We start from the raw sequence: 15,810 nt of genomic DNA on the forward strand, positions 1-15,810 counted from the left end.
CAGTATATAGGGGATCTAGTTTCAGACCAGAATGTAGGGGGATCTAGTTTCAGACCAGTATGTAGGGGGGATCTAGTTTCAGACCAGTATGTAGGGGGATCTAGTTTCAGACCAGTATGTAGGGGATCTAGTTTCACACCAGTTTGTAGGGGGATCTTTTTTCAGACCAGTAAATAGGGGGATCTAGTTTCAGGCCAGTGTGTAGGGGAACTAGTTTCAGACCAGTATGCAAGGGATCTAGTTTCAGACCAGTATGTAGGGGATCTAGTTTCAGACCAGTATGTAAGGGATCTAGTTTCAGACCAGTTTGTAGGGGACCTAGTTTCAGACCAGTAAATAGAGGGATCTAGTTTCAGACCAGTATGTAGGGTGATCTAGTTTCAGACCAGTAGGGAATCTAATTTCAGACCAGTATTTAGCAGATCTAGTTCCAGACCAGTATGTAGGGGGATCTAGTTTCAGACCAGTAGGGGTTCTAATTTCAGACCAGTATGCAAGGGATCTAGTGTCAGACTTGTATGTAGGGGGATCTAGTTTCAGACCAGTATGTAGGGGGATCTAGTTTCAGACCAGTAAATAGGGGGATCTAGTTTCAGACCAGTTTGTAGTGGGATCTAGTTTACAACCAGTATTCAAGGGATCTAGTTTCGGAGCAGTATGCAAGGGATCGAGTTTAAGGCCAGTGTGTAGGGGATCTAGTTTCAGACCAGTATGTAAGGGATCTAGTTTCAGACCAGTATGTAGGGGGGATCTAGTTTCAGACCAGTATGTAGGGGGATCTAGTTTAATGCCAGTGTAGGGGATCTGGTGTCAGACCAGTATGTAGAGGGATCTAGTTGCAGACCAGTATGCAAGGGATCTAGTTTCATGCCAGTGTAGGGGATATAGTGTCAGACCAGTATATAGGGGATCTAGTTTCAGACCAGAATGTAGGGGGATCTAGTTTCAGACCAGTATGTAGGGGGGATCTAGTTTCAGACCAGTATGTAGGGGGATCTAGTTTCAGACCAGTATGTAGGGGATCTAGTTTCACACCAGTTTGTAGGGGTCTAGTTTCAGACCAGTATGTATGGGGATCTAGTTTCAGACCAGTATGTAGGGGATCTAGTTTCAGACCAGTATGTAGGGGATCTAGTTTCAGACCAGTAAGTAAGGGATCTAGTTTCAGACCAGTTTGTAGGGGTCTAGTTTCAGACCAGTATATATGGGGATCTAGTTTCAGACCAGTATGTAGGGGGGGATCTAGTTTCAGACCATTATGTAGGGGATCTAGTTTCAGACCAGTGTGTAGGAGATCTAGTTTCAGACTAGTATGTAGGGGATCTAATTTCAGACCAGTATGTAGGGGATCTATTTTCATGCCAGTGTAGGGGATATAGTGTCAGACCAGTATATAGGGGATCTAGTTTCAGACCAGAATGTAGGGGGATCTAGTTTCAGACCAGTATGTAGGGGGATCTAGTTTCAGACCAGTATGTAGGGGGATCTAGTTTCAGACCAGTATGTAGGGGATCTAGTTTCACACCAGTTTGTAGGGGTCTAGTTTCAGACCAGTATGTAGGGGGGGGTCTAGTTTCAGACCATTATGTAGGGGATCTAGTTTCAGACCAGTGTGTAGGAGATCTAGTTTCAGACTAGTATGTAGGGGATCTAATTTCAGACCAGTATGTAGGGGATCTAGTTTCAGACCAGAATGTAGGGGATCTAGTTCCACACCAGTAGGGGGATCTAGTTTCAGACCAGTATCTAGTATCTAGTTTAGACCTTTCTTTCACACCTGATGCGTTTGGTTACTACAGAATATAATAACTTGATTTACTGTACAATTGAAACAGATAAAGACAGTATACCAGACAGACGCATTATCCTCACAATGCTTCGTTTTGTGTGTGTAGTTGGGTTGCAGAGGAGAAGACGACGGTCAGTATCCTTGACGACATCGGCAGCATGTTTGACGACCTGGCCGACCAGCTTGACGCCATGTTGGAGTAACCGCGACAACAGCTGTCCGTCCCCGTGACAAAGCAGCCTGCCTCAGGACTTCCTCCTTCCCTCCGCAGGCACAACGCTCCTCCTCTCTCTCTCTCTCTCCATCCTCCTCTGTCCACTAAAGGACAGAGGACCACTCCATTACAGAGGAGAACTCTTGGCCGCTAGGCAGTTACAGCCTCATGTGATGAATTGTAGTTATGGTTGATGTGATGTGTACATTGTCAGCATGAAGAGCGTTTATATTTACAGAAAACAGGCTCCTCTCTGAGAGAGAGTCATGCATTAGTTCAGTCATATTATAAATATATATATATATATAATATATAGATATACGATTTGGTCTTCTCTGTTGAATGGTTATGCTGTTGTCATGTTTATGAATCGCTGGAATGTTAATGTGACCAAAATGTAACTCTGCTCCTGAAGTGTGTGTTCTGGAATCGTGAGTGTTCTGGAATCGTGAGTGTTCTGGAATCGTCACTGTTCTGGAATCGTGAGTGTTCTGGAATCGTGAGTGTTCTGGACGGAGAGGAGGAGATGACAGCTGGTTGGATGTAAAGGGCTTCGGAATGGCAGAACTTCCTGTACAAGCCCCGCCTCCAGAGGCCAGACTCCTCCTTCCATAACATACCCCTCCCTCCCTGTTATTAACACAGCACAGTGTTGAGTCTGGGGCTCAGGTGGGGGGGGGTCAAGGGTTCTAGAGGTTCAGTACCATGTTGACCTCTACTGCACAATAGAGAAAGTATAGTTTACGTTTACTTAGTGTGGTTACGGGCTGACTGAACTGGAACGAAGGGCTCTGTTCAGTCTGGAGAGATGAAGTGGTACAGATGGCGGAATAAGAGATGTCAAAAGGTCATTTCCCCTTTGACACGACATGTACAGCGTTGGGTCTTTCGCTGTCGCGGCAATGTTGCCTTTATATTCCAGTGACATCAAAACACTGAACTTCCACGATAAGGGATCAGAGGGAGGGGATCAGAGGGGGGGGGGGGGGGGGGTTCTGATGGTGATGGTGGCTCATCTTCAATTCCTCTACTTTACTGCATCTCTCTCCTTCACTATTCTCTCGCCCTCCTTTCTCCCCCCTCACTATTCTCTCTCTCGCCCTCTTTCTCTCTCCCCCTTCACTATTCTCTCTCTCGCCCTTTCTCCCCCCTCACTATTCTCTCTCTCCCCCCTCACTATTCTCTTTCTCTCCTCACTATTCTCTCTCTCCCCTCACTATTCTCTCTCCCCTCACTATTCTCTCTCTCCCCTCACTATTCTCTCTCTCTCCCCTCACTATTCTCTCTCTCTCCCCTCACTATTCTCTCTCTCTCCCCTCACTATTCTCCCCTCACTATTCTCTCTCTCCTCTCACTATTCTCTCTCTCCTCACTCTACTCTCTCTCTCCTCACTATACTCTCTCTCCTCACTATTCTCTCTCTCTCTCCTCACTATTCTCTCTCCCCCCCCCACCTAAACCTGTTAACGTCACAGTGAGGTCTATCTGCGTCATCCATCTCTCGCTCCCTCCATCCCTCCGTTCCACCCTGTCGGAGGTGTTAATGTCCCCCCCCCCCCCTAAACCTGCTAACGTTACAGTAAGGTTCATCTGCGTCATCCATCCAGACAGAACTCACTACAGCCTCTCTTTACGTGCTAAGAGAATAGTTGGAATGTTGACGTAATGAATATATATATATATAGAGTAATATGTGGATAATTTTGCAACAACAACAAAAATGTTTTTAAATTCTGATTTTATGATGTTGGTTTGTTCTGAAGGCTGTAGGTGTTAAGTTTAAAGTTTAAAGTTGTAAATAATTACATGTTATGTTCTCAATAATCATTTAAAAATGTAAATTATCTTTCTTAGGGTTCGTTTTATTTTCATGAGAGCTTTATCTGGGCCTGTCTTCTTGTCCAGGTGATCTGGGCCTGTCTTCATGTCCGGGTGATCTGGGCTTGTCCTCATGTCCGGGTGATCCGGGCCTGTCTTCATGTCCGGGTGATCTGGGCCTGTCTTCTTGTCCGGGTGATCTGGGCCTGTCTTCTTGTCCAGGTGATCTGGGCCTGTCTTCTTGTCCAGGTGATCTGGGCTTGTCCTCATGTCCGGGTGATCCGGGCCTGTCTTTATGTCCGGGTGATCCGGGCCTGTCTTCATGTCCGGGTGATCCGGGCCTGTCTTCTTGTCCAGGTGATCTGGGCCTGTCTTCATGTCCGGGTGATCTGGGCTTGTCCTCATGTCCGGGTGATCCGGGCCTGTCTTCATGTCCGGGTGATCTGGGCTTGTCCTCATGTCCGGGTGATCCGGGCCTGTCTTCATGTCCGGGTGATTCGGGCCTGTCTTCTTGTCCAGGTGATCTGGGCCTGTCTTCATGTCCAGGTGATCTGGGCTTGTCCTCATGTCCGGGTGATCTGGGCCTGTCTTCATGTCCGGGTGATCTGGGCCTGTCTTTATGTCCGGGTGATCCGGGCCTGTCTTCATGTCCGGGTGATCTGGGCCTGTCTTCTTGTCTGGGTGATCTGGGCCTGTCTTTATGTCCGGGTGATCTGGGTGGGGTCAGTCGGTCATCCAGGTGATCGACCGACCCCAAAGTGCTGCATGTTTAATGACGACAGACACCGGTCTCGATGGCTTGAACCCCGGGTCACAAGACTTGCGTTAGCTTCCTGAGCTAAAGGCTGAGCCTAGGCATTATCTCTAAGAGCTAAACAAGTCTTCATGTTCACAGAATCACCTCCGTTACATAAACCTCCACAACGTCTGGTCACATGACTCCAGTCCCATCTCTCTCCTCTTCCCGACTCTATCCTGACCCAATCTGAGATGGGTTGTACCACCCTGAGGAGAAGTTGGCCCTAACCACAAATCTAGGATCAGCTTCTTCCCTCTTAACCTTAAAGCATCGAGGGGAAACATAGAACTGATTCAAGATCAGCGTCTGTCAGCCCCATGTGTGTAAATATAGCTGGATATTTTTCCAATGCTGCTTCTATCTTCCTGAGTCTCGCTCCTTTCTTTGTGTTGGGGGGGGACTGAATATTAAATTAGAACAGCCGTGGTCAAAACAGAGGGAGGGACTGAATATTAAATTAGAACAGCCGTGGTCAAAACAGAGGGAGGGACTGAATATTAAATTAGAACAGCCGTGGTCAAAACAGAGGGAGGGACTGAATATTAAATTAGAACAGCCGTGGTCAAAACAGAGGGAGGGACTGAATATTAAATTAGAACAGCCGTGGTCAAAACAGAGGGGGGAACTGAATATTAAATTAGGGGGAGGAACTGAATATTAAATTAGGGGGAGGGACTGCATATTAAATTAGGGGGAGGGACTGCATATTAAATTAGGGGGAGGGACCGCATATTACATTAGGGGGAGGGACCATAGTACTGTTTTTGTTTGTTTGTTTTTAAAAAAAAGAAAAAGTTGTTTTTACGTTCGCTTGTGAGCATCGACAGAGACCAGAGTGGTTTCTGGGCCCCGCTGCAAGAGAGTGTGTGTGTGTGTGTGTGTGTGTGTTGTAGCTACTCTGCTGTGTGTTGACAGTATGAACCAGTCGGTGGGAACGTGGTGTGCTTGCAGTGATGCATCTATGGATTTATTCCTCTCAGAATAAATAAATGTTCTATACAAACTCTGTTCCACTGGACTCTTTTACTACGGTCTGTCTGTCTGTCTGTTTGTTGTTAACAAACTATAGTTTTGGCAAGTCGGTTAGGACATCTACTTTGTGCATGACACAAGTAATTTCTCCAACAATTGTTTACAGACAGATTATTTCACTGTATCACAGAAGTTGACTGTGCCTTTAAACAGCTTGAAAATTCTAGAAAATGATATCAGAAGCTTCTAAAGCCATGACAGGTTAATTGACATCATTTGAGTCAATAGGAGGTTTACCTGTGGATGTATTTCAAGGCCTACCTTCAAACTTAGTGTGGAAAAACTGAGTTTAAATGTAAACTTCCGACTTCAACTGTACGTGCGTCTGCCTGCGTCTGTTTGCCTGCCTGTGTCCAACACCAACATTCACCTACGCAACCAGCCTTCAGACCAGAGAACGCGACCAGCCTTCAGACCAGAGAACGCGACCAGCCATCAGACCAGAGAACACAACCAGCCATCAGACCAGAGAACACGGCCAGCCATCAGACCAGAGAACACGGCCAGCCATCAGACCAGAGAACACGGCCAGCCATCAGACCAGAGAACACGGCCAGCCTTCAGACCAGAGAACACGGCCAGCCTTCAGACCAGAGAACACGGCCAGCCTTCAGACCAGAGAACACGGCCAGCCTTCAGACCAGAGAACACGGCCAGCCTTCAGACCAGAGAACACGGCCAGCCTTCAGACCAGAGAACACGGCCAGCCTTCAGACCAGAGAACACGGCCAGCCTTCAGACCAGAGAACACGGCCAGCCTTCAGACCAGAGAACACGGCCAGCCTTCAGACCAGAGAACACGGCCAGCCTTCAGACCAGAGAACACGGCCAGCCTTCAGACCAGAGAACACGGCCAGCCTTCAGACCAGAGAACACGGCCAGCCTTCAGACCAGAGAACACGGCCAGCCTTCAGACCAGAGAACACGGCCAGCCTTCAGACCAGAGAACACGGCCAGCCTTCAGACCAGAGAACACGGCCAGCCTTCAGACCAGAGAACACGGCCAGCCTTCAGACCAGAGAACACGGCCAGCCTTCAGACCAGAGAACACGGCCAGCCTTCAGACCAGAGAACACGGCCAGCCTTCAGACCAGAGAACACGGCCAGCCTTCAGACCAGAGAACACGGCCAGCCTTCAGACCAGAGAACACGGCCAGCCTTCAGACCAGAGAACACGGCCAGCCTTCAGACCAGAGAACACGGCCAGCCTTCAGAACAGAGAACACGGCCAGCCTTCAGACCAGAGAACACGGCCAGCCTTCAGACCAGAGAACACGGCCAGCCTTCAGACCAGAGAACACGGCCAGCCTTCAGACCAGAGAACACGGCCAGCCTTCAGACCAGAGAACACGGCCAGCCTTCAGACCAGAGAACACGGCCAGCCTTCAGACCAGAGAACACGGCCAGCCTTCAGACCAGAGAACACGGCCAGCCTTCAGACCAGAGAACACGGCCAGCCTTCAGACCAGAGAACACGGCCAGCCTTCAGACCAGAGAACGCGACCAGCCTTCAGACCAGAGAACGCGACCAGCCTTCAGACCAGAGAACACAACTGCCTTCAGCTCTCTGCTATCTCCCAGAATACACCCTGGTCATCACTGTACTTAATGAAATATCCTGTTGTTTTAGTGTGTGAATTCTTACTGAAAATGTAACCACTATTATCGCCCAGCGTCTGTCAGAGACATGTGGCTGTTACATCTGAGGCCCAGAGGGGGGCAGCAGAGAGCTGTGGAGATATTCACGATGGTCATCTATTACAGCACACAGTGGTTCTTAACCTGGAGTCCTCGAACGGGGGAGGCCACCGGCCCGGCCGATCCACTACGGGGGAGGGACCCACCCGGCCGATCCAGGGGGACCAGTCACCGACTTCAGAGTGTACACTATTTTAACATTAGGGATCAGTCACACACTTCAAAGTGTACAGTATTTTAATGATCAGATAAATCAGGCGTACATCAAGTATACAACAGAACATCTAACAGATCTAGGATCAGAGAGAAGACATGATCAGTTTCTACATTACCCCCAGACTGATCACATATATTACTACCCTACCCCCCCCCCCCCCAGACTGATAACATCAATTAGTAACACATTGACATGATCAGTTTCTACATTACCCCCCCATTCTGATCACATCAATTAGTAACACAGTGACATGATCAGTTTCTACATTACCCCCAGACTGATCACATATATTACTACATTACCCCCCCCCCCCCAGACTAATCACATCAATTAGTAACACATTGACATGATCAGTTTCTACATTTACCCCCCACCCCCCCCCGATGGATCACATGATCAGTTTCTACATTTACCCCCCCCCCCCCAGACTGATCACATGATCAGTTTCTACATTTACCCCCCCCAGACTGATCACATGATCAGTTCTCTTCATGTTTCATGGTTAGTAAAGAGAGAACCAGAGGAGGGAGGAGACCAGAGGAGGGAGGAGACCAGAGGAGGGAGGAGACCAAGAGAGAACCAGAGGAGGGAGGAGACCAGAGGAGGGAGGAGACCAAGAGAGAACAGGGATAATGGAGGCATCTCTTGCATTCACACAGTCTTCTTAATGACGGACATATTTCAGTATGGTACAGATCATTCCAAACCGTTGACACATTCGCTGAGTAGTGGTCCTGAACACAGCCTACCTGGCATCATCATCAACACCACCATCATCATCATCATGGCACTACCACCACCACCATCATCATCATCATCATGGCACTACCACCACCACCACCATCATCATCATCATGGCACTAAACACAGAGCTGCAGAGTAGTGGTGAACACAGCCTAGTTGTTGCTAGCAGAGCCCATCACGGTCCATTCTAAAACACTGACGTCAGTCCCTCCGGGTCAATACCGGTCCAGTTCCCCGGGTCAGAACCGGTCCAGTCCATTCTAAAACACTGACGTCAGTCCCCCCGGGTCAGTAACGGTCCAGTCCCCCCGGGTCAGTCCCGGTCCAGTCCCCCCGGGTCAGTAACGGTCCAGTCCCCCCGGGTCAGTAACGGTCCAGTCCCCCGGGTCAGTAACGGTCCAGTCCCCCCGGGTCAGTAACGGTCCAGTCCCCCCGGGTCAGTAACGGTCCAGTCCCCCCGGGTCAGTAACGGTCCAGTCCCCCCGGGTCAGTAACGGTCCAGTCCCCCCGGGTCAGTAACGGTCCAGTCCCCCCGGGTCAGTAACGGTCCAGTCCCCCCGGGTCAGTAACGGTCCAGTCCCCCCCGGGTCAGTAACGGTTCAGCCCCCCGGGTCAGTAACGGTTCAGCCCCCCGGGTCAGTCCCCCGGGTCAGTAACGGTCCGGTCACCAGGTCAGTAACGGTCCGGTCACCAGGTCAGTAACGGTCCAGTCCCCCGGGGGACTGAACTGAAGCCAAGGCATTAACTTGGGGAGCTAACAAGTCTTCAGTACACAGTTCTGGAATTGTCCCAATCAGGGGAGGGCTGGTGTCGTCAGTGGGCAGAGCTAAGGTATGGCAGCTCCACCCATAATGCACTGGGCTAAGGACACAAAGGTCGTGATCACTTCTGACCCTGCCCACATCAGGGGTTAAAGTTCCTATAGTAGAGATATTAAAAACAGTCATGATCCTGAAGGATGATGAACCAATCAGTGTGTGTGTGTGTCAGAGTTCATATGGTCCGTTTGACACAGGGTGGTCCACTGGGAACATACAGCTGCTCTCCAGCAACCTCTCAAACCAATCAGCATCCTCTAACATGTCCACACCTGGAGACACAGAGAGAGACACAGAGAGAGAGACATTGACATTGTTGTTTAACAAGCTAACGTTAGCTGGCTGGCTCATTAGCAAACATTAGCTGACGTTTGTGATCTTAAAACACTGTTTACCTAGCTAGCTAGCTAGCATGTCTTAAGCTAAAGTATGGCTGGTGTCAGTAAACGTTAAAAAGCGTAATGAAATTGTTGCCAGCAGGGCTGGTTTGGCTGTTTTCATGTTATTCCGAGGTAAACAAAGCATTGGCCAGAGCGTCAGGTGTGCGCTCCGAGAGAGAAATGAGATGGGCGGGGCTAAAAGCTGAAGAGGGTGTGAACGATGCTGAATGGGCGGGGCTAAAAGCTGAAGAGGGTGTGAACGATGCTGAATGGGCGGGGCTAAAAGCTGAAGAGGGTGTGACCGATGCTGAATGGGCGGAGCTAAAAGCTGAAGAGGGTGTGACCGATGCTGAATGGGCCGAGCTAAAAGCTGAAGAGGGTGTGAACGATGCTGAATGGGCGGAGCTAAAAGCTGAAGAGGGTGTGACCGATGCAGAATGGGCAGGGCTAACAGCTGAAGAGGGTGTGACAGATGCTGAATGGGCGGGGCTAAAAGCTGAAGAGGGTGTGGACGATGCTGAATGGGCGGGGCTAAAAGCTGAAGAGGGTGTGGACGATGCTGAATGGGCGGGGCTAAAAGCTGAAGAGGGTGTGACCGATGCTGAATGGGCAGGGCTAAAAGCTGAAGAGGGTGTGAACGATGCTGAATGGGCGGGGCTAAAAGCTGAAGAGGGTGTGAACGATGCTGAATGGGCGGGGCTAAAAGCTGAAGAGGGTGTGAACGATGCTGAATGGGCGGGGCTAAAAGCTGAAGAGGGTGTGACCGATGCTGAATGGGCCGAGCTAAAAGCTTAAGAGGGTGTGACCGATGCTGAATGGGCGGGGCTAAAAGCTGAAGAGGGTGTGAGAGAGAGAGAGACTTTGAGAGACTAATAATAATAATAATTTTTTGCTGCCTAAGACCGAATCCAGGTGGTGAGTCACATATGGAGACTTCAGTGACTAAAATAGTTAAAATATATAGAGATTATTATTATTTATTTTTCTATTCCTGATCTTTCTTCTCTCGCTCAGATAAAGGACAAACTTCCTTTACATTTATTTTGGGACTAGCCGTTGTTCCATGTAGTGAAATCTTATTTAAAATGCTTTCGTACGGGCTAATAGCAGTAATGCTAATTTCAATGTTTCATCACAGCATTTAGAAACTGTTTTGATACCTTCAAAATTCTAAATCAAATAGCTAAACGAACCACGGAATGACCTTCTTAAAACCATTCCACATGTTATCTTTAGTAGAGGGTTAACTGATAGACTGTAGAGGGTCGGTTAACTGATAGACTGTAGAGGGTCGGTTAACTGATAGACTGTAGAGGGTCGGTTAACTGATAGACTGTAGAGGGTCGGTTAACTGATAGACTGTAGAGGGTCGGTTAACTGATAGACTGTAGAGGGTCGGTTAACTGATAGACTGTAGAGGGTCGGTTAACTGATAGACTGTAGAGGGTCGGTTAACTGATAGACTGTAGAGGGTCGGTTAACTGATAGACTGTAGAGGGTCGGTTAACTGATAGACTGTAGAGGGTCGGTTAACTGATAGACTGTAGAGGGTCGGTTAACTGATAGACTGTAGAGGGTCGGTTAACTGATAGACTGTAGAGGGTCGGTTAACTGATAGACTGTAGAGGGTCGGTTAACTGATAGACTGTAGAGGGTCGGTTAACTGATAGACTGTAGAGGGTCGGTTAACTGATAGACTGTAGAGGGTCGGTTAACTGATGGACTGTAGAGGGTCGGTTAACTGATAGACTGTAGAAGGTCGGTTAACTGATAGACTGTAGAGGGTTGGTTAACTGATAGACTGTAGAGGGTTGGTTAACTGATAGACTGTAGAGGGTTGGTTAACTGATAGACTGTAGAGGGTTAACTGATAGACTGTAGAGGGTACCTTGACGGTGCTGTCCACAGCTCCAGAGAACAGGCGCCCCCTGCTGACGGCCAGGGCGGTTACACTCCCCTGGTGTCTGAGGAGGGTCTGGGTACAGATCATGTTGTCCATGCTCCACACCTGTTGACAAACAGGCTGGGTTACTTTAAAAAACACACACAGTTGATTATTACAAGTAACTGCCAGAATAAAGGAAACACTAACATAGTGTCTTAATAAGGTGTTGGGTCACCAACCACCAGGTAACTGCCAGAATAAAGGAAACACCAACATAGTGTCTTAATAAGGTGTTGGGTCACCAACCACCAGGTAACTGCCAGAATAAAGGAAACACTAACATAGTGTCTTAATAAGGTGTTGGGCCACCAGGTAACTGCCAGAATAAAGGAAACACCAACATGGCATTGGGCCACCAGGTAACTGCCAGAATAAAGGAAACACCAACATAGTGTTTTAATAGGGTGTTGGGCCACCAGGTAACTGCCAGAATAAAGGAAACCACCACCAACCAGAACAGCTTCAATACACCTTGGCATCGATTCTACAAGTGTCTGGAAGTCGATTGGAGGGAAGTGACACCATTCTTCCACAAGAGAATTCAATCATTTGGTGGAAGGTCAGACAGACGGTCAGAGAGACAGACGGTAAGAGACAGACTTACCCTGAGTGAGCGGTCATAGGAGGCGCTGAACACCTTGGTCTGGTCTGGTGTAGAGATGACTGCTAGAGCGTACACTGTTCCCACATGACCCGTTAGGGTCCGGACCTGCTCCTTGGACTCTATATCCCAGACCTAGAGAACACATCAGGGATCCACATTAAAAACACTCTCCCCCACATGACCCGTTAGGGTCCGGACCTGAGACTATATCCCAGACCTAGAGAACACATCAGGGATCCACATTAAAAACACTGTCCCCTACATGACCCGTTAGGGTCCGGACCTGAGACTCTATATCCCAGACCTAGAGAACACATCAGGGATCCACATTAAAAACACTGTCCCCCACATGACCCGTTAGGGTCCGGACCTGAGACTCTATATCCCAGACCTAGAGAACACATCAGGGATCCACATTAAAAACACTGCCCCCACATGACCCGTTAGGGTCCGGACCTGGGACTCTATATCCCAGACCTAGAGAACACATCAGGGATCCACATTAAAAACACTGTCCCCTACATGACCTGTTAGGGTCCGGACCTGAGACTATATCCCAGACCTAGAGAACACATCAGGGATCCACATTAAAAACACTGCCCCCCACATGACCCGTTAGGGTCCGGACCTGGGACTCTATATCCCAGACCTAGAGAACACATCAGGGATCCACATCAAAAACAATTACTGCGATCAGAATTGGATCAGAGAGGCCAAAAATTGGAATAATATTCTAATCTATTTTTCCATGCTACATTAAATTAAACATTTTTTTAAAAGCCTACATTTGAAGGTGATATGGGTAATGGCTACAGCCTCATGATCTGGGACGACAGAGCCAACATTCATACAGCCACTGAACCTGTTGTAACTACCCATCCTGGATCTGGGACGACAGAGCCAACATTCAGACAGCCACTGAACCTGTTGTAACTACCCATCCTGGATCTGGGACGACAGAGCCAACATTCATACAGCCACTGAACCTGAACCTGTTGTAACTACCCATCCTGGATCTGGGACGACAGAGCCAACATTCATACAGCCACTGAACCTGTTGTAACTACCCATCCTGGATCTGGGACGACAGAGCCAACATTCATACAGCCACTGAACCTGTTGTAACTACCCATCCTGGATCTGAGACGACAGAGCCAACATTCATACAGCCACTGAACCTGTTGTAACTACCCATCCTGGATCTGGGACGACAGAGCCAACATTCATACAGCCACTGAACCTGTTGTAACTACCCATCCTGGATCTGGGACGACAGAGCCAACATTCATACAGCCACTGAACCTGTTGTAACTACCCATCCTGGATCTGGGACGACAGAGCCAACATTCATACAGCCACTGAACCTGTTGTAACTACCCATCCTGGATCTGGGACGACAGAGCCAACATTCATACAGCCACTGAACCTGTTGTAACTACCCATCCTGGATCTGGGACGACAGAGCCAACATTCATACAGCCACTGAACCTGTTGTAACTACCCATCCTGGATCTGGGACGACAGAGCCAACATTCATACAGCCACTGAACCTGTTGTAACTACCCATCCTGGATCTGGGACGACGGGGCCAACATTCATACAGCCACTGAACCTGTTGTAACTACCCATCCTGGATCTGGGACGACAGAGCCAACATTCATACAGCCACTGAACCTGTTGTAACTACCCATCCTGGATCTGAGACGACAGAGCCAACATTCATACAGCCACTGAACCTGTTGTAACTACCCATCCTGGATCTGGGACGACAGAGCCAACATTCATACAGCCACTGAACCTGTTGTAACTACCCATCCTGGATCTGGGACGACAGAGCCAACATTCATACAGCCACTGAACCTGTTGTAACTACCCATCCTGGATCTGGGACGACAGAGCCAACATTCATACAGCCACTGAACCTGTTGTAACTACCCATCCTGGATCTGGGACGACAGAGCCAACATTCATACAGCCACTGAACCTGTTGTAACTACCCATCCTGGATCTGGGACGACAGAGCCAACATTCATACAGCCACTGAACCTGTTGTAACTACCCATCCTGGATCTGGGACGACAGAGCCAACATTCATACAGCCACTGAACCTGTTGTAACTACCCATCCTGGATCTGGGACGACAGAGCCAACATTCATACAGCCACTGAACCTGTTGTAACTACCCATCCTGGATCTGGGACGACAGAGCCAACATTCATACAGCCACTGAACCTGTTGTAACTACCCATCCTGGATCTGGGACGACAGAGCCAACATTCATACAGCCACTGAACCTGTTGTAACTACCCATCCTGGATCTGGGACGACAGAGCCAACATTCATACAGCCACTGAACCTGTTGTAACTACCCATCCTGGATCTGGGACGACGGGGCCAACATTCATACAGCCACTGAACCTGTTGTAACTACCCATCCTGGATCTGGGACGACAGAGCCAACATTCATACAGCCACTGAACCTGTTGTAACTACCCATCCTGGATCTGAGACGACAGAGCCAACATTCATACAGCCACTGAACCTGTTGTAACTACCCATCCTGGATCTGGGACGACAGAGCCAACATTCATACAGCCACTGAACCTGTTGTAACTACCCATCCTGGATCTGGGACGACAGAGCCAACATTCATACAGCCACTGAACCTGTTGTAACTACCCATCCTGGATCTGGGACGACAGAGCCAACATTCATACAGCCACTGAACCTGTTGTAACTACCCATCCTGGATCTGGGACGACAGAGCCAACATTCATACAGCCACTGAACCTGTTGTAACTACCCATCCTGGATCTGGGACGACAGAGCCAACATTCATACAGCCACTGAACCTGTTGTAACTACCCATCCTGGATCTGGGACGACAGAGCCAACATTCATACAGCCACTGAACCTGTTGTAACTACCCATCCTGGATCTGGGACGACAGAGCCAACATTCATACAGCCACTGAACCTGTTGTAACTACCCATCCTGGATCTGGGACGACAGAGCCAACATTCATACAGCCACTGAACCTGTTGTAACTACCCATCCTGGATCTGGGACGACGGGGCCAACATTCATACAGCCACTGAACCTGTTGTAACTACCCATCCTGGATCTGGGACGACAGAGCCAACATTCATACAGCCACTGAACCTGTTGTAACTACCCATCCTGGATCTGAGACGACAGAGCCAACATTCATACAGCCACTGAACCTGTTGTAACTACCCATCCTGGATCTGGGACGACAGAGCCAACATTCATACAGCCACTGAACCTGTTGTAACTACCCATCCTGGATCTGGGACGACAGAGCCAACATTCATACAGCCACTGAACCTGTTGTAACTACCCATCCTGGATCTGGGACGACGGGGCCAACATTCATACAGCCACTGAACCTGTTGTAACTACCCATCCTGGATCTGGGACGACAGAGCCAACATTCATACAGCCACTGAACCTGTTGTAACTACCCATCCTGGATCTGAGACGACAGAGCCAACATTCATACAGCCACTGAACCTGTTGTAACTACCCATCCTGGATCTGGGACGACAGAGCCAACATTCATACAGCCACTGAACCTGTTGTAACTACCCATCCTGGATCTGGGACGACAGAGCCAACATTCATACAGCCACTGAACCTGTTGTAACTACCCATCCTGGATCTGGGACGACAGAGCCAACATTCATACAGACACTGAACCTGTTGTAACTACCCATCCTGGATCTGGGACG

General features: G+C 48.9%; 1 protein-coding gene and 1 pseudogene across 7 annotated transcripts in view; one reads left to right on the plus strand and one right to left on the minus strand.

Annotated features, from left to right (window-relative positions):
• The window catches only part of LOC109885954 (caskin-1), a 134,775-nt gene extending 129,147 nt beyond the window's left edge, over window positions 1-5,628 (plus strand). For all 7 annotated transcript variants that reach the window (XM_031820813.1, XM_031820815.1, XM_031820812.1 and 4 more), the window contains one exon: window positions 1,896-5,628. In XM_031820813.1, coding sequence (XP_031676673.1) covers window positions 1,896-1,992 — 97 coding nt within the window. In that variant the 3' untranslated portion in view covers window positions 1,993-5,628. The remainder of the gene's footprint in view (window positions 1-1,895) is intronic.
• Window positions 5,629-7,569: 1,941 nt separating this feature from the next.
• LOC109886678 (E3 ubiquitin-protein ligase TRAF7-like) overlaps window positions 7,570-15,810 on the minus strand; it is a 41,672-nt pseudogene continuing 33,431 nt past the window's right edge.

Source organism: Oncorhynchus kisutch, unplaced genomic scaffold (assembly GCF_002021735.2).
Source record: "Oncorhynchus kisutch isolate 150728-3 unplaced genomic scaffold, Okis_V2 scaffold3689, whole genome shotgun sequence".
Classification (NCBI taxonomy): Eukaryota; Metazoa; Chordata; class Actinopteri; order Salmoniformes; family Salmonidae; genus Oncorhynchus; species Oncorhynchus kisutch.